Source organism: Anabas testudineus, chromosome 21, assembly GCF_900324465.2.
Source record: "Anabas testudineus chromosome 21, fAnaTes1.2, whole genome shotgun sequence".
NCBI classification, from domain to species: domain Eukaryota; kingdom Metazoa; phylum Chordata; class Actinopteri; order Anabantiformes; family Anabantidae; genus Anabas; species Anabas testudineus.
The window spans coordinates 14,250,978-14,269,836 of record NC_046629.1 but is presented as its reverse complement, the minus strand read 5'-3'; the positions used below and the strand labels follow the sequence as shown (position 1 = coordinate 14,269,836).

Sequence of the window (18,859 nt, the reverse complement as noted above, 5' to 3'; positions counted from 1 at the left end):
ATTGAAGGCAAAATGGAATAGTCTATTATGGTATAGGCCAACCCAGCTGCTCACCCTGACGCCTTCAGCCGCTAGATGGCAGCCCCAACATCTGCTCAATCATAGCTGGGCGGGAGATTCTCTTGGGAAAATAGCCATTGATTTATATAAAAGCACTTGAGTTGTGTGCCTCATCTCTGCTCTGGCACTGCTGCAGCTGAGTCAGCAGAAAGCAGGAACCTCTGACACACACCACCAGAAGAGCACATAACTTTTCACCCCGTGAGATCTGTCAGATGCAAGAATTTTAGGATCAGAACAAGTCAAGCGATATTTAGAGTTATTGTTGAACATAACGCACTAGCGTCACAAATATAAATCACGAAACACTTCACAAGTTATTGCAGGATGCCTCTTTATTAAGGCGTTAGATGACAGATAAACGACGAACACACATGTTGTTCCTAAACACGTAAATCATAACTGAACAAGCCTGATACAGGAAAACAAAATCATCACTTAAACTGTTTGGATTCGGTTTGAAGTTTGGAGCATTTTAAAGATTTAACTCCATTCTTTTTCGACATCTCCATAGACGAGTGTTACAACAGATTTAATATAACTGTACTAACTGTAATAACCCAATAAATCAATGTAGGCTCACAAAGCCATTGATCAGAGATATAATCAACCAACAAGAATATAAGAAGCCAATCAGCATTATTAGCTTGAAAAGTGCAGTGCATTGTTTATCACAGTATAAAATCACCATTAGAATTATTATTATTCAAGTGCGTTATGATATTAAAGCTCAAATGTGGGTCGTTTAAAGCTGGCTGTGGAGTTTCTTGATGACTTCCCTCCACTTGTGCACAGGTGGGCTGCCACTGGCCACCAGCCTTCTAAGCAGGGTACAGGGCTGCAGGTAGGGCACATCAGGATGAGCCTGGTAGTAGTGCTCCAGCCGGTCCAGGACCTTAGGCAGTCCCACCATGCCTGCGTAGAACATGGGGCCTCCACGGTAGCTGGGCCAGCCGTAGCCGAACAGATAGATGACATCAATATCCTCAGGTCCTGCAGCTATTCCGTCCTCCAGGATGCGGAAGCCCTCGTTGATCAAGGCATAGAGGCAGCGTTCCAGCACCTCCTGGTGATCTATGGCACGTGGCACAAGCCCGTGCTTGGCTCTGTATTCCTTCAGAAAGCTGTGAAACCAAGGATCAGAGCTAGGTTCCCGTCCCCCAGGTTTACTGTACTGGTACCATCCCCGGCCTGTTTTCTGACCAAACCGTCCCTGCTCACAGAGCAGGTCTCCCAGGGGGCTGTACCTGCGGCCTTCTCGGATTCGAGCTGACTGCCCTGTCGCACGCGGTTCTGCCAACCCATCCCCCTTTCTGACCCTCCAGCCCACGTCAAGCCCAGAGAGGTCAGACACTTTAAAGATGCCCATGGAAAACCCAAACTCCTCAAGTGCTCGATCTACTAACTCAGGCGTGGCTCCCTCTTCTAACAGGAAAAAAGCTTGTTCGATATATGGCTTCAACATGCGGTTTCCCACGAAGCCCCGGCAGTTTCCAACAGCCACACTCACTTTCCCGATTTTCTTTCCTAGCTGCATTGCAGTGGCCAAGGCTTGAGGAGAGGACCGTGGTCCATATACCACCTCCAACAGCTTCATGACATTGGCTGGGGCAAAGAAGTGCATCCCTACCACCAGCTCTGGGGTGCGGGTTTGAGATGCCAGCTGGTCCACGTCTAGTGCAGAGGTGTTGGTACACAGGAAAGTGCCTGGTTTACACACCACAGACAGCTGCTGGAAAACTTTCTTCTTCAGAGCCATGTCCTCGAACACCGCCTCAATGACCAGGTCAACATCTGCTACAGCTTGGATATTACTGTTGTAAGTTATGTTATTAAGTGGGGGAGCCACCCCGCGTTTCTTAGCCCCGCGCTCCAACATGCCTGATACCGCCTGCTTTGCCTCCATCAGCTGTTTCTCCTGCGGCTCCACAGTGACCACAGACAACCCCGCCTGAGCCAGAGCCACTGCTATGCCTCTTCCCATGGTGCCAAGACCTTAAAGGACAAAATCGTACGTCATCACAGAAACAATGAGTCGGCATCAACAATATTCTGAAAAGGAGAAAAATTACGATTATGTAAAAACGCCAATCAAAGTAAATTGTTTGTGCACAATGCACCATACTAGACTGGGAATAATTTAAGTCTAGCATTGTGAGGTTTTCCCAAAGCTTGCAAATTTAATGCACAAGCTGCTGAGCTTCACATATCCAGATTGTCATACATCCCTTCCTCCCTGCAGGGAAGATGGCGTTCATCCATTTAAACTGTAGTGAACTGTAAATGAGTGTTTAGTTTCCATAGGCAACATACATTTGGAAAAAGGCTACATAGATCGCCTGATGAGTCAATGTGTTTGTCTTTTTTGAAACCTCAGCCAAACGGAAGTTAGAAGCTCAAAAGTCTTACCGATGACAGCTACTTTATGAACAGGCCTGGGCGTGCTTGTGTCCCAGCGGGCTCCACTCGGCGTGCTCCACTTGCTGACAGCTCTCTGAGCAAAGAAACTGTACTGCAGGGCACGGGCTTGGCCTGAGGTGAAGAGAGTGGCCATCAGCTCTTTCTCGCGCTCCATGCCTTGGGCGTAGGGCAGGGCGGCAGCTGCCCGTACTGCCTGAACACACGCAATCGGTGCTATGGCTCCACGGGCTCTTTGCCTCACCTTCTGCATCACCTCTTCAAACAGAGGATCCAAAGCAGACAGCGGTGGACACAGATAGGTGCTTATACGACGGGCATCCAGTGGTTTTCCTGAAATAGAAACCAGTTAAGAGTTTAAAATAAATGTAAAACTAAAATTAGACATGCATACCCATGTTATTTTAATTTTCAAAAGTTACCCTTGGAACTGTCTTTTATTCCCCATTTCCACCAATTTGTCAGCGAGCACTCAGCCTGGCTATAATTGCTTTTCTAGGTACACTCATCCACTCACTATATAAACCAGTCGCTTCTAAGAGCAGAGAGACCTGACAGACAATTTTCAAGATAATCAGAGGGACTCCGCCAGTGCACTGTTACAGCTCACCTGGAATAAGACCGATCTGAAACAAAATGAAACTCAACAATTTGGTTCCGGGCAAAATAGTAGGTAAATTTCCAACTCCGAGAGAAGAGGAGGAAATTGATTTTTTGTGATTCTCAGGCTTTTGAGCAGCAGTACAATAGTGAGTACAATAGAAGTGCAATTTTCCAGGTGAAACTATATGAGAAGATTTGATATTTGAGCCTGAAAACTTTACAATATAAGACATCCTGCCAATGTTTATTTAAGCCCGAGAACAATGACACACACAAACAGTGAAGGAGATGGCAACTCTCCCGAAAACCTTGTTAAAAGCATCTCAATTCCCTTTTCTGCCTCCTCTGACATGATTACATGAGACAGTAGTCAGAATCCTTCACAGCCCCATTGAATTACACTCAGCTGTGGGTCTGGGCCAGAAACTGGGTCACCATGGCAAAGCTTAAAGGAACAGCAGTTCCATCTAATTTATGGTGCCCACTTAGGCTAGTAAGAAACTATTTCATCTAATACAGTGAAGTCAGTATCAATGTATCAGGGATGAAGAATGAAAGTGGAAGGTAATTCCAGGCCAGCAAATGTAGACTATGTCCACAGTGAAATGTCAATGAGATACTGTGTGGTGGTGCAATGTGAATCCAATGTACTTTAGCAGGGCATTATTGCAGCGGTTAATCTGTAAATGGCTGAGCCGTGGATTTGTTGCGCAGCAAGTGGGAAGCCTGGCCGTCCTGACAGATGTGGCGGGCAGATGTTGCAACTACTGGGGTAAAAAAAAGTTAATCTCGTCACCAGCGAGAGTGTGTGTGCTTGAGCCCACACGTGCATCACGTTTAGGGCACTAAGTGCTGTTCGCATAAATATACAGTACTGTATAGCCACGTGCCAGCTAAACGGCACTTTAATATCTTATGTTTGCATCTATGGACGTGTTATAGTAAATCTATTCTGTGCTGCTTGATTCAGCAGCCATGCATCTCAATGTCACAAATATTCACACTTGTTTGTATATTTAGACACACATTTGCTGTCCACGTTTAACACCCATGCTTATCAACTCAAGACTCGAGTATCAATTAAAATCTCCACAGATTTTGGTCCTATCTCTTCAAATCTCCCATCTTGTATGCGGTTGGCTTCTCTGTCTGACTCACTCTTTAAGCCTCAGCTTTACTAACAACACTCACTTTCTCACCCACTCAAAGTCATCTTGGCAGTGTTGTGTGGGAAAAAAAAAAAAATCTAAAAAACACAAGACTGCAATCATCTTTTGATTGTGAAATGTTGTTTTACATGCAATTCTAGAGACTAGATGTTGACATTTTGCACAGATGTATAGGGATTATTTTCCAAAGGAACAAACTAAAAGCTTTAATACCAACTTAAATATCTTAAATTAGCTTAAATGAGCTTTTATTTCCAAGTAAGCTGCCAACAAACATCAAAGACGGCATCTCTAAAGCAAGTAATACCCTACCTATAGTCATGAAAGCATTATACCATGTATATTTCTTGAAGACAAATCACATGCTCTTGTATTTTGACAATGTTAAGACCCAAAAAAGAAAAAAGTTTCAAAGAGAAGCAGCACACATGAAAGTGGTACCATCCTTCTCGTCCGACGGACGTCATCTCATCATTCATCTAAATGTCAAACTACTACTTTCAAACTGACATGCAACATACTGCATATATAAATAAGGCGGCTGTTAAACGGTTTTGAAGAAGGTCATCCTCTGCTCAAGAGGAGCAGTGGGAAAATTAAAGCATGTCAAACAAGCGCAATTAAATAAATCATTCATGTTGTTTTATTTTTCATTTATGTTTCAAGTCATGCCGACTAGTGTTGTAGTGCTGTCAGTACTATCACTGTCAGTGCTAGCAATTCTGAATGGGTTATCCTTTACACAGACTGAGTAATGATTCTCTGTAAACTGCAGGGACATGGCACACTTCAGCAATGCATTCAGTGTGTAAATGACTCTGATTCACAAGCATGGAGTGATCCTCTGGCTCCTAAATGATGGGCAGGGACCCTTTATTAATATTATAGAGAAGTTTGTCCCTTTTCTGCCTTCTGAATAATACAGGAAAAGATGTGAAGACATCAGAGCACATCTGACAGAGCCATAAAACATTGATGGCTTCTGTGGTGGAGAATCTGCCTGCCGTGTTTTCTGGTTCCTTTGACTTACACAACCTACACCCTGACATTTACTGCTCTGGGAGGAATAACTGTTCCATCCTCGGAGTTAATTTTTTAAAGCCGTGAATGGATTTTATACTAGTGGGTACCTTGTGCTTAGTTTAGTGTCTCACCTGCCACACTCAGGGCAAGCTTCACAGCTACATCCACAGTTTTGTGATCAGTAACCTGATCCACTATTCCAAGTTGCAGTGCCTCAGCAGCAGTCACGTGGCGACCTGTGAGAAACATGAAAGACATCAAGGGTGTATATCTGTTGTTTTCCTAAAAAGGAAAGAAAAGAAGCAAATCTGAAAAAAGAAAAAAATCTGAAAGAGAATTTCAGACTGCACTGTCACTGTAAAATTAAACACGTGCTGACATCTGCTGGTCATCACAGTAAACTATCAACCTCTGGGGAAAACCAACAGTGCTCTTGCATAAAGTGCTTTCCAACAACTCTGCCAAGGCCATTTTAATAACTGGCCATCATAACTCAAGTATAATATGCACAAATGATTGTATGTTGCAAAAATGTTAAACTATGAGTACATACAAAACTTTCATACTCTCATATTAATAACTCTGTCAAAACCAGGAAAGGTAAAATCTGTCTTTGCCACCTGTTGTGATGAGGTCTAAAGCGGCTGGGACCCCGATGAGCCTTGGCAGACGCTGGGATCCCCCTGCAGCTGGCAGCAGGCCCAGAGTCACCTCTGGAAGCCCCAGTCTGGCCTGAAAGGACACAGAAGCACATAGTCTGATGAATAGAGGAGACTGAACAGTGGGCTACATGATATTCACAGGCACAGCTGTCTCTGGTAAATAAACCTCTTGTTACCGCTTTTCCCTAGCTGACAGAAATAATGTGATCTCCATGATTCTGATAAGGTTACAGTTGAATAATTTAATCTGCAACAGCTAATTCAACACTGTGAGACAGACGCCGATGAAGCTCGACACTGACTGGAATGTACGACTGTTACTGCATCTGCACATACAACTTTCGACCATTATCATGATCATTATTATTGTCTTTCTGTCTTCACTGTTTAATGCACCGACCCCTGACCTTAATAAAGCTCTTTTAGCATCATTAGATTTCCTTTGTTCTTATTTAGTTTCATTGTATTTGTGTTAACAGAAAGCAACTGTAACAAGGCAAAGCAACATCTTTCTGGCATTATTAAAGTTTTTCTTGAAGCTTTGAATCATTACATTACATTACATTACATTACATTAGAGAGATACTGACAGAGGGAAAAAACAGAGAGAGATGTGAAGTGTTGACTAACTTTGGCGTGTGCGACTCGATAATGGCATCCAAGAGCCAACTCAAGGCCTCCACCTAAAGCGATCCCCTCTATGGCTGCCACCATTGGCTTGTTTGCAGCCTCGATGGCATGAATAATCGGTACCAGTGGAGGCCCAGACATGTTGCCTGCAAACTCCTTGATGTCCGCCCCTGTTATGCAAACGTCACAGATGATATTATCAGAAGTTTCAAACACTAAGACATTGCAATTCTTCTATTTTGCATTGCTGTACAAGGTTAGCAAAAACAATTTGAGATTATTTACAAAAATAATCACTAAAGGAAAGACACGTGTGATTTGATCAAATGTATCCATGATTTGAAGAGGATGGTATGGAGTTGGAACTTGTCACCTCTCTAAGAATGCACTAACATGATGAACAATGTACATCTGTAACCATATAAATGTGTATTTCTGTCACCATTTTAAAGTTATATGAAATAAAGAAGAAATAAAACCCATCCTTACCCCCACAGAATATTCCATTCTGGCCGCAGATGACCACTGACTTCACCTTCGGGTCACTAAGTGCTTTTTCCACTGTGTCAACAATGCCCTGTCTCACCACAGCACTGTATGAAATACAATAAAATCATTTAAAATAAAACTGATTAAAAAGTATAATAATGCTGTTGCACATCTTTTAACTGGTACTCCAAAATATGAGCATATCCCCCCAATTGTATCTTCCCTTCACCGGCTGCCTATGCAGGTTAGGATCCATTTTTAACTTCTTTTATTTGCCTTTAAAGGGTTAGAGTTAGGGTTAGGATTTAAATGATGCAGTCCCACCGTACCTGACATAGACCTCATGCCTGTTTTTAAATCCCTTCTTAAAACTCTCTTGTTCTCACTAGCCTATGACACTGAGTTGTTGATGTTGAATTGTTGTTTTTGTTGAATTTTTATTTTGTTATGTCTGTATGTGTATGCATGTAGCCTACATGTGTAAATGCAAATATATATATATATATATATATATGTATGTATGTGTATATAAACATTTGTGCTGCTTCTATTCTTGTTTTGATTTTATATTTTAACCTGACCTGAACTTGGGTCAACTTTGTTGTTTTAAAGTGCTTAACAAACACACTTATAGTTACTGTTAATGTTTAACCATGGATCATATTTTATAACGTCATCACAGAATTTGTAAACCTTAACCTGCAAAGTAGCCATCAGGAGAAAGTAGTGGAGTAAAAAGCATTCAATAGGAACAGGAGCGCATAATATTAGATTAGAAAAGTCGAGCAAAAATACAAATTTACTTGAGATCAGTGCTTGAGTGACGTTTATAGTAATTAGTTGCAATCCAGCACTGATTTATCAAACAAAGTCTTTTTTTCGTGCAAACATATTTTTTGCACGACGCTCTGCAGCCCTGTTACCACCTCAGCTCACCTGAGTGCGTTGACAGGCGGACTTTTGAGGGTAATCAAACCGACGGACCCCGAAATACGACTGTACTGAGCCATGGTGCTCGATCAGACGTCGTCGCACTTGTTTCTGGTTTCGCGGACTGAACTTTGAAACCTCGCCGGACTACATCACCTCTGTCACACTCTCAGCGCACGAAGCTCCACGCACTCAACACGCGCGTCGTCTTCTTTGCCTGCGTCAAATGACGTACTACCGCCCCCACCTGGTCTGGAGCTGACTGAAAGAAAATGGATTCTGTCTATTTATTTCACCTGAAGACATCCAGTAAAACACATATTCTAGGGTGGTGTCTAGTTACTAATTAAAATGTGAAATATATTTTTTATATTTTCTATTACACGTCCAGCGTATCCGGATGTGACGTCACTGCGGCGGATGGCCGTCGTTGCCGTTTCCGTTGCTCTGTGACAACAGGGAGCTGCAGCTGGTCGCTGGTTGACAAAGTCACGATCATGCGTTCAGTCGTCGGGTTAATCGCTGTAGTTGCCGCCGCCAGTCTCTATGTCTATTCGCTGTCCCTGTACCTGCCTCCGGCTCCGCGACGTCCTCGTCCCCCCGCCGACGCTGAACATGCGGATACAGCGGAGCCCCCGCAGCCCCCTGACAGCACCGGAGAAACCAGCAGGTGACCGTCTTCAACTTCAGCCAGAGGAGTGTTTACAGTGTTTCTTCAAACTATACATCCACAATATTTACTCTGATTTATACTAAATTCAAATGATGCTGTAACAGTACTGTTACCAGCTGGAGTTAGTTAGGTCGTGTTCAATCCATTCGTCTCATTCATACACAGATACACGGAAGCCACAACCAGAAACACCTGTTACAGGTAATAACAGCAATAATTAAATAAAAATAAGTTTGAAAAAGAAAAAACACCTGTTACAGCTAATAACAATAGTAATTACATAAAATAAGTTTGAAAAAGAAAAAGAAAATACACCTGTTACAAAAAAAAATTAATATAAAGAAAATAGTGTTGAAAATCTAGCAAATCCTCGCCCACAAAAGCCTCAATTTAAATAAAAATAAATAAATGAAAACTTAATGTATTTTATTTTATTGTAGCTTTGTTTGACTGGTCTTAGTTACTTTAAGTCCCGCAGCGATGGAGGCAGCATGTGCTCAACAGAAAGAGAAAAGGTCTGCAACCAAAACACATTGCATTAGTTAAATTATTAATATTTAAGTCAATAAAATAATACTGCAGCTTAATAAGGCCACAATTCCCTTGTCATGTCCAGAAAATACATTTTACAATAGTGAAAAGTTAGTCAGTGATTTGTATTGTGCTTTTAATAAATACCTAATGACTGATTGACTTTCAGTTAAACACTGTGGTGATTTATGAAGTGATTAATCCACTGATCATTTCTATTCCAATTTACTAAATAATAAATAAAATAAACTAAATAAACACAGATCTCAAAATATTCTATAGAAATTCAAATCAACATATAATCTATTGCTATTTAAAATACAGACAGGTATTTACAGTAATAAATGTTGGCTGATACACTGTGTATTGACATATTACTGACCACAATAATATGTTTTCTCTATATTGCCCAACTTGTCTGCATACGATGGATGAATAGATGATGTGACTAACTTTAATATTGTTATTCCCACAGATTGAAGTTCCCTTCAGATTTGGAGGAGCTGAGGGAACTGGCTGAGCTTCTGCAGTTTTACAAAACGGAGCACACTGGATATGTGCTGCTGCTCTTCTGTAGCGCGTATCTCTACAAGCAGTCCTTTGCCATTCCTGGATCCTCATTCCTGGTAAGGTAAAAATAGTCTCAAATGCTCTTTGTATTTATGTTGGGTGACAAGACAGACATTTTTAGCAAGGTAGCACTGGATGAAAACGATGTCATGTGCTGGACGTGTTATAACACGATTAGACGATAAGTAGTAGTCACAGCAGTTTTGCATGTTTAAACATGTTTGACAGGAAAATGTGGCAAGAACTGCTATGCCTGGTAGGTGTGAAATAATTTTAGACTTGCATCAAATGTCCCTAAAGGAAAAAGAAAAATGGCATTTAACCTTTATGTGCAGCTTGAGTCTCGTCTTCAAAGACAGCATTGCAGCTGATAAAAATAGTTCCAGTGCAAACAACAGTGGGATGTCAGACCTGCCTTTGTTTGTCAACCCTGCTGGACTAGTGATTGCTCATGGGTTTCCTTCCTCACTTGCAAAACTAACACTAACCCTGACACTTTTTTTCAATACTGATTGTGCAGCACAGAGAAAGGCCAAAACCACACGTCACATGCAGGTTTAAGTGGCTCTGGGTGGGAGCACATACCATTTCTACACCACAAGATATTTCTTTCCCTTCACAGGCAGAGGTACAGTAGATCTGCGTGTCAACATTACTCACCTATTGATGACGTCACTTTCATTGCAGAACATTCTTGCAGGAGCCATATTTGGACCTTATCAAGGACTGCTGCTAGCCTGCGTGCTCACCACCGTGGGCTCCACCATGTGCTACATACTGTCCCAGGTTTTTGGAAAACGCTACATTGTGAACCTCTTTCCACATAAAGTCTCCATGCTACAGAGGAAGGTACGTCTGTGACACCACGTCATGGCAACAAATATTGAAGAATTATATTTGACAACAAATGAACTTGTAAAACAATTGACAGCTTTTGCGTCTGTATGGACAAGTGTGTGGTGCACGTCTTCACTTGGTGTGCACATGATGCACATGATGTGCAAAAACTGTTCATAAAAATCAAACATGTCAGCTATCATCAGTGCTTTACCAAAGTCCAGCCAAAGATGCTTTTTAAAGTCAGGCGAGGACGATATTGATCTCCTCTTCACCCTCCTTTCACATTCTGAAATCACAAATTTTACCCTACCTATACCTGCACATTACTTTGTGAACATTCTGATAGTTTACTACCTGTCAAAATCCTACTATCAGATAGAAAAGTATTCCATTTGGCATGTTTATTGAATTACTGATGGTGAGAAATGCCTTCAGTGGGCTAGTTACTGTATATGTACCTCCAAGTTCTCAGACTTCTACGCCTGAAATTTACAGGGTGAGACCGTGACTAGTGTATCAAAGAGAATATACATATGCTGACACCCACAGGAGAAATAACAAGCAGAAACCTGCACCTTCTGTCCCTTCATAGGTTGAGGAGAACCAGGATTGTCTGTTCTTCTTTCTGCTCTTCCTGAGATTCTTTCCCATGACTCCCAACTGGTTTCTGAACATGTCTGCACCGATTGTCAATATCCCCATCACTTATTTCTTCTGCTCAGTCTTCATAGGTAAGCACCCAGTGGTTACCTGAATGACAACACTTTGTCCGCACTCATCACGCTGTACTTGAAGCTCCCATATTAAAGTGCTGATTGCCAGCTTTTGTAGGTAACAGGTACTGCTACCTAGCATTCATCTGAATTTAACTTAGTTTTGCAGCACTGTGTGTGATTATTTCCCTTGAGGTTGAAAGTCCTTTGTTTAAAATCCTTTGTCTTTGCGTACATTCTTAGAAAATCTCAGGACTGCATCAATACAAACAACAGTACCAAAGCATTTTGTCTTAACGCTGTATATAAATCCACATTTTACTGTATATATGAAATCTCCTGTCTGCTTCCATAGGTCTTCTGCCGTACAACTTCATCTGTGTCCAGACGGGCGTCATGCTTTCTGAAGTGTCGTCGCTGGATGACTTGTTCTCGTGGGAGCGCCTGTTGCAGCTGCTGGCCATTGCGTGCGTGGCCTTGCTGCCCGGCGCTCTCATCCGCCGCTTCAGTCGGAGGCGTCTCAAATTGGATGGCCAGTCGCAGAATGGACTCATCACTGATAAGAAGGTCCAGTGATTTGTTCTGAAAATGATTTTGATCCCTGGAGCCTTAATGCCCTCAAACAGTGCATGGATTTAAAGTGGTGACACTTCAGAACATCTTTGTATGCGCACACGTGACAGCCTCTTTATCTGGAGCACCGGCCACAAGGAAAAGGCCATGATGGTGTTTCTGTTCCACAACATGTGAGCACAGCATACACAGTATATGTACTGTATATAAATATATGAATGTACAGCAATCGTATGGAGACGGGAAAGGATTTTAAGGATACTTTACTCCTGTACTCCTGTTATACAGTGTGCGTAATGCTTCAGTGGAAACCGTTAGTGTTCAAAGTGCCTGTATTCATAGAATCAAACTACCTTCAGCGTGGACTGGATGGTTCAGATGATTGTTTTGTTGGGTTTGAGTAAATTATTTTATTTATACTGAAATGCTGATGATGTTTGCAACATATACTGTACAACTTAAAGTTGTATTTTATTTTCTTGTTTGATAATCCCATTTTGCTATTTGAAAATGAATTGTAATAAACATGTATATAGGGTAATTATTTTACTATTTTTCAACTCTAAGCTCAACGTTTTTCAAATTGTGCCATATAGTGGTACGATGAGTCCAGAATGGCCTCAGGAAGACCAGAGAGCCATGGTATGGAGGTATTTTTATCACCCAGTTGAATTGTATTGTGGATTATAGATTGTGATTGAATGATTAAATGTACAGCCTTGTTTTACCATGTGATGATGGAACTTGTGGAATGTGCAGCGTCCTGGCTCTACAGCATCTGTATAAAGTGTTTTAAATTCCCTCTTGGTGTTAAGATGTCAAATGTTTGGTGTGCAAGTCTTTCATAGTAGTCACAAATGATGTGGCGCCTTTCCTTTGACAAGTGAAATGAGCTTTGAAATAAAACCAGCAGTGTAACTTCTCTTTCAAATATTCTTTATTGCTCAGATCCAGGTTGCTCAGCAATACAGTTCACTCACAACTCAAAACAACAGTATGGCTGTTACCAGAGAGGCATGGATCCACAAGATGTATTTAACACGGATCATATGTCTGTCCAGCGCACAGTCACTGATTAACTTGAGGTGTTTGGAACCTTTAGGCCCGTGGGAAATGTAGGACTTGAGGGTTGTGACCTACTGAGAAAACAAAAGGAATCTCCCAAATGGTGAAATGCAGTTAAGAAATGGATCCATGTGAAACCACTACTGAAAGTCTAGTGCTATATGAAGTGCAGTACATACTGAATAACCTACAACAGTCTCATGCAATGCTTTGTGTTTTCTCGTTTAAGACGGGACAAAAAAAAAAAAAAAAAAAAGCACTACGGTTGTATGTTTTTCTGCATACATCTGACCAGACTCTACTAAATCCTTCCTAACTAATCCATCATTTTTTGGATTTTTTTAGTGCCCCCTTTGCTTTTCAGTCCCAAAGGCAGACCAAATTTGTATTTTCAGACCTGGATATGCTGTTAACCCTTCCGCTTGTCAAAAGGTCATATATACTTGCAGTTTTTTTGTTAAGTTTTTTTTTTTTTTTTTTTTTTTTTTGCCATTCTGCCCAAATAGGTTCAAAATCCTAGCTAGAATATTCGTCAACACATTTTAACAGCTAGTATCATTGGTAGTGATCTAACAGGAATGGATATTAAAGCAAAGAATCCCACCTACTCATACTGCATTATTAAATCAGTGTAAATGACAAGAAAACCAGACCAACAGAAAAAAAATAAAGCCTAAACTACCCAACCACTGTGTGATATGACTAACAACTCTGTACACCCTTTAATGATGTGTGTAATTGTGGTTTTCCGGTACTGAATATTAATGCCAAGTAACACCCCACAAAGCCTAGACACCACAATCCTCGTGAGTAAGGATGCTCTGCTCACAGCACCACAGTGAAACCGAACCAGCTAGGGGGAAATCCTGCACTTATGAAGAGCCAAAAACACAAGAGAGAGAGAGAGAGAGAGAGGTCTGAAGAGTCCTATGCAATGCAAGAAAAGAGCTTCAACTTCAAAACAGTTCTAAAAAGAAAAAAAAAAAAAAGAAGAGACTACTCTTGAAAGCCAAACAAACCACGACTGACAACCTACAATTTTCCAGTGCTACTGTGAAAAGCCGTTCTCCCCTCGACACGCACCACCACAGTGAAGCAGACCACCACGGGAGGCATGCGCCCGAGTAGAAGCACCGTACTGCATTCGCGTGGGTAAGTTCAGGGCATTTTAATCAGTTCTGGTGAGCTGTCGTCATCAGTATGAGGTACTGTACTGGCTGTGGGGAGGCTTGTTGCTGAAACCGCCTCAGGCATTGTGTGAGTTTGATAGACCTTTTTTTTACGTTTTATTTTAGCACTGGTAAAATGTGTTCACTGGGACAAAAATGATCCACCTCATCTGACGACCACCTTTACCCTCCGAAAAGTAAAACTCCGCTCTCAACACTTAAAAGAACTCCAAGACAAACGCTAACGTTCACTCTATAGTTTCATTTATTTTATTTGTTTGCCCCTACATTGGTTTTAGTCACTAAAGTCAGCCTTGGATTCTGAGAGGTAATTCTGAAATGTACAGCACAACAAACAAATTAAAATAATATTGGTAGATTGATGAGAAAACCATTTAGAGGTCAGTTTTGAGGGAAGCTGTGACGCTCTAAACTTCTCCCACCATCTCTCACAACGCAGGTGCAGACTGGTAAGTGTTATAGAGAGACAGAAAAACGATGCATTTATGTGTGACTCTATTGTACATGTTTACAGATATACAGTTATCTTGTTGTACACAGTGACATTTCAATGACTAGAGTTGTTCTACATTCTACACAGAACACTAGGGTTTTACACCATGTTCAAGAGTCCTGTCAGTGTATTTTTGCAGCTTTGTGTTTTCTTCAACTCAACCCCAGAGTACGTTGTTATCAAATAGAGCTGGTAAGATTAGGGTTGGGTTGTTATAAAATTCTCTTTTTTTTTCTTTTTTCCATAAGTGAATAAACTTTTTTTTTTTTTTTCTCAAAAAACCTGGAGGTACAGTTGGGAACAACAGGAGGTACAGTTGGTTAGTTTCTGTTTCTATTAACTGATTTTTTAGCTTTTCTCTTCATTGACGGTGAAATCAGCACACATCCACATTCAGAACCACTTCGGGCAGGTACAGTACGTACCCCTTAGATCTTCATTCCTTTCTACCAAAAATCAACTTGGAAATCCTTTAACGTGAATCATTAAGAGGTTGTTTGGCATCCAGGCAAAGACAGTCCAACAGAGTTGACTATGGTTTACAAAGTTTCACTAGTCGGCTGGACCTGAAGTAATTAGAGATTACTGTAGATCTTTTCTCTTGATCTTTTTTTTTTTTTTCATTAAAAAAGAAAATTAAAAACACTCAAAATGATCAGTTAACAAGGCATACAAAATGTGGAAAAAGGGGAAATGAAAGATTGGACTGAGGTACACTGAAGCCTGAGGTAGATCACAATACTGACATGCGCACTGTTCACATCCTGACCAAAGTTAGCACGGTCTTTTACTTTACTGTTCTCCTATGTTTCAGGTTTTCATTTATATTATGATTCATAGTCTAGTTTTCAAGAAAATAAACACTTCCCTTCAAAATAATATGGCAGTGTCCCACTGAGGAAAAAAAGAAAAGGACTTTGTTTTCTTTTTGTTTCTTATCAATAGCTCTCATCACAAAATAGGAAAAAAATAGATTCATAAATATTACTCTCTCTTTTTATATATATATACACACACATGCACACACACCCACACTCACGCGCACACACACACACACACACACATACACACACGGAGGAAGCTGTGCGTATTGGCAATAACCTTGCGTCTGGAAGATGATGGGTGCTGTCTGAAAGGTGTCAAAATAAGGCAACAAGCTTCCACGGTCTCCAAAGTAAAGCACAAAGGGACACCAGGTCCTGCATGTCCAGCGTTCTTGCGCAGCACTCAGGCCAGCTCGCCAAAATAAAACAACTAAAAAGTGAAGTTAAAGGAAAAAAGCGAGTGTGAGAATGACAATCTGTATGTCTGTGCTTCTGGCCTGGCCTGCTGGACACGACAGGGGTGATATTTCTAAAAAGGCTGCATATTGTACATTCACAGCTGTCACGCCGTTTTAGAAAGCTCCCCGACGAGGGAGGGTTAAAGCCAAAACGCGGCTGCGGTCACCTTTGCGGTTGTGTGTGTACCACAGGTCATACAGTGCCTCCCTGTAAACCCCCACCCCCAACCCTCTAACCCCAACACATTTCCTCACTGCCACTCCACACACCACAAGTCTGCACCCACCCAATTAACCCCCTTCCCAGACCCCCCCTCCCTCTGGGCCCTCAGCTCACATTTTGCATTGGCCCTCGTGACATCCTCATAAGGCCGAGCGTGTGGAGGTGCACATTCAAAACGACAGGTCACCTGTTAACAAGAAAAGGTGCACCAATATTTTTTCAAGACGTTTTTTTTTTTTTGCTCTGATCGTCAAGGAGAATATCTTTAGAGACATCTCTTTGATTTTTTTTTACATTTCAGGACAACAAACATGAATGTACAGTAGATATATCTGTCTACTACTGTGCAGCATAGGAGGCTGATACCAGTTTACTGGTTAAAACATTCCCTCCGTTGCATTTAACCTTTGTTGAGCGAAAGTGGCAGTCAGTTCAATGTTATCAAAGGCTAAAAAAAGTGTTTTAACATCAAATATTTTTATCCCAAATCCTGAATAAAAAAAAAACATGATGTAAGATGAGAGAGAGTGATGAGAAAAGTGAAGCAGATATGAAGAGAAAGGAAAGATATAAAGAGAAAAGTGTAGCATTCAATATGAATCGTGAGACACGAGACATTTCAACAGGACGTTATCTTTTGCGTTGGCACACACAAAGACTTGTTACAAAGACTCATTCATCATATTTACTTATAGGGGGTTTCTTTTTGATTTCAGTGGCCTGAAGTATGAACATAAAAAGGGGAAACCACTTAGTGTGGCCGTCAGCCCAGTCAATCTCTGGAACAAGCAAAATATTAAAAAATACACCAAGTCGTACTGTCATTTTGTTAAAATTAAAAAAAAAATAACAGTGCAAACTCTCAGGGTGTATCAATAAACTTTTCTACTCAGAATTAATACTGCTAAGGACATTTAATTTTTCAATCTGAATATCTCAAACAAAAAGTGAGAGAAGGTGTCCACTATCACTTGCTCTTGATCTAACCTGAAATATTAATCACAAAATATGTTCATGTTAGGAAATTTGCTTAATCTGTTTGTTAGGCCTATGTTAGTCCAACTAAAGAGATAACGTTATGCTGGGCGACTTACTATTTCCTGTTCACCTTTTCTAACTGTGAAGGCAACAGTTCCCAAATTTTCTGCCATTTCCACCTTCGTCATAGATTTTTTTGGTCTTTTTTTTATTATATGATATCAGTATGGTTTCTCCCAGTCTCTCTGCTCTTTCAGGGCTGGCAGTGCACACAATGCCCTCAGCCTTTGGCTCTCACTCGTTTCCCCCCCCTAATGAAGTTCTTTGGTTTTGATCCCGGTGCTGCTGGTCTGCCCTGCATGTCCCCCTTGGCCTTGGCCTTTGTCTGGGTAGGTCTCTGTCTGTTTGGGAGGGCTACATTCATTGGCTGGCGCCCACTGAAGCCACCCCGCTGGTCACTTGGAGTGGTGCGGTACCACAGCGGCGCCCTGCTGGTGTTTCTGTTCCTGCTGCTTGACCTGCTGTATGATCTCCCGGATCTTCCTCTGTGCAGTCTGTTAGAAAGACATCACATGTAGGATGATATGTGTTAACTGATACATGACAATGTGACAACATGACAACCATGGAGAGTGGAAAGTGAAGGACCATCATGATGAGAAAAAAAAGCATCATACTCTCTTGCAGCACTATCACGATGGCTAAAGCTACCGGAGGAAAGAAGCACAAGAAATGTAGTGTGGTTGGCTGAGCTGAAGAACACAAATCACTACAACTACTACAAAAAACGCAAGAGGTCGATACTTGAACTTCACAACAACATGGACAAATACTCACTGCCATTATCCCACCTGTGACCATAAATTAGGCTTACAAACCTATGAAGTTACTCAAACGGGCACAGAGTACAGTGTTATCATGTCGATACTGTATCACACCGGTAAGTCATCCAGAGTCATCCATCTAAATAAAGCTTGTGCCAACTGTAGTGATTTGATTTTACATTTGTGTTGAGTGTTAACTTCTCTTTATTTCATGGAACTTTCAAGCTTTGACAATGCAGCCTCTTGAAGTGTAAGATCAATAAGACATATAATTGCTAACAAAATAATAGTTTTCTCCGTTGTCATGGAGACAGCTCTTCAAATTGAGTATCTGCTATGATTTCACCCATAGAGCCATCCCCATGGCAACCGAGCAAACTCCATCTGTTGATGAAAAGCAAGTACTGTAAATCTTCATGAGATGGGATTGCTTTGTCAAAAACCAATTGTTGTGTTTTTTGTGGTTGTTCATACCTGCAGTAGTAAGAAATACACAGCGAAACCAGAAAGCCCCTCTATCGGGACTCAGTTTTATCATAAACACCAGCGACAGAAACACTGTGAGATTTTTTTTCTCTCTTTTTGGTCAAGGTCAGTAAAACACAAGTTAGTTTGAAAAGTGTGGGAAATGCAGATTTTTGTATGAATAACTAGAGAATGCAGTTTCTAGAAACAGTGGGGGATTATGGAAAGCGTCTGCTAAAATAGCTGTAAAATAAAAGTCAAAAAGGAGGTTTTAGATTGAAAATCTGTATGTCTCTGTACAGATGTGTGCCTGTGTATGTGCGCGTCTATACTGTATATAATGTACATGGACACAAAAACAGAAACAATTATTACTAACACTGAAATATATATGAGAATTAGGTCCTCACTCAAAGACAACACCAGATTCATGAGTTTTTTTAAAACTGCACTGA

General features: G+C 41.2%; 3 protein-coding genes across 10 annotated transcripts in view; 1 reads left to right on the top strand and 2 right to left on the bottom strand.

Annotated features, from left to right (window-relative positions):
- Window positions 1-377: 377 nt before the first annotated feature.
- Window positions 378-8,194, bottom strand: ehhadh (enoyl-CoA, hydratase/3-hydroxyacyl CoA dehydrogenase). The gene is made up of 7 exons (XM_026377226.2): window positions 7,991-8,194; window positions 7,055-7,158; window positions 6,566-6,735; window positions 5,894-6,005; window positions 5,405-5,509; window positions 2,470-2,811; window positions 378-2,055 (listed from the first exon to the last, which is right to left on the bottom strand). Exons 1-7 carry the CDS (start codon window positions 8,062-8,064, stop codon window positions 806-808), a joined length of 2,157 nt encoding a protein of 718 aa, XP_026233011.1. The 5' UTR covers window positions 8,065-8,194; the 3' UTR covers window positions 378-805.
- A 218-nt stretch (window positions 8,195-8,412) lies between these two features.
- On the top strand, window positions 8,413-13,205 carry tmem41aa (transmembrane protein 41aa). 2 transcript variants are annotated; one of them, XM_026375554.1, is made up of 6 exons: window positions 8,413-8,654; window positions 8,823-8,858; window positions 9,664-9,814; window positions 10,446-10,607; window positions 11,191-11,329; window positions 11,667-13,205. In XM_026375554.1, exons 1-6 carry the CDS (start codon window positions 8,482-8,484, stop codon window positions 11,885-11,887), a joined length of 882 nt encoding a protein of 293 aa, XP_026231339.1. In that variant the 5' UTR covers window positions 8,413-8,481; the 3' UTR covers window positions 11,888-13,205. The 2 variants fall into 2 exon arrangements, with proteins under 2 accessions (XP_026231339.1, XP_026231340.1); XM_026375555.1 differs by lacking the exon at window positions 8,823-8,858.
- Window positions 13,206-16,335: 3,130 nt separating this feature from the next.
- The window catches only part of igf2bp2a (insulin-like growth factor 2 mRNA binding protein 2a), a 42,781-nt gene continuing 40,257 nt past the window's right edge, over window positions 16,336-18,859 (bottom strand). For all 7 annotated transcript variants that reach the window (XM_026375546.1, XM_026375552.1, XM_026375549.1 and 4 more), the window contains one exon: window positions 16,336-17,669. In XM_026375546.1, coding sequence (XP_026231331.1) covers window positions 17,571-17,669 — 99 coding nt within the window. In that variant the 3' untranslated portion in view covers window positions 16,336-17,570. The remainder of the gene's footprint in view (window positions 17,670-18,859) is intronic.

Coding starts and splice junctions, on each gene's coding strand:
- ehhadh (XM_026377226.2), bottom strand. CDS start 8,064: ATGGCTCAGTACAGTCGTATTTCGGGGTCCGTCGGTTTGATTACCCTC. Junction 7,159..7,990: donor CCGCCTGTCAACGCACTCAG/GTGAGCTGAGGT, acceptor TATTTCATACAG/TGCTGTGGTGAGACAGGGCA. Junction 6,736..7,054: donor GAATGGAATATTCTGTGGGG/GTAAGGATGGGT, acceptor TTTGCATAACAG/GGGCGGACATCAAGGAGTTT.
- tmem41aa (XM_026375554.1), top strand. CDS start 8,482: ATGCGTTCAGTCGTCGGGTTAATCGCTGTAGTTGCCGCCGCCAGTCTC. Junction 8,655..8,822: donor AGCACCGGAGAAACCAGCAG/GTGACCGTCTTC, acceptor ATTCATACACAG/ATACACGGAAGCCACAACCA. Junction 11,330..11,666: donor CTTCTGCTCAGTCTTCATAG/GTAAGCACCCAG, acceptor CTGCTTCCATAG/GTCTTCTGCCGTACAACTTC.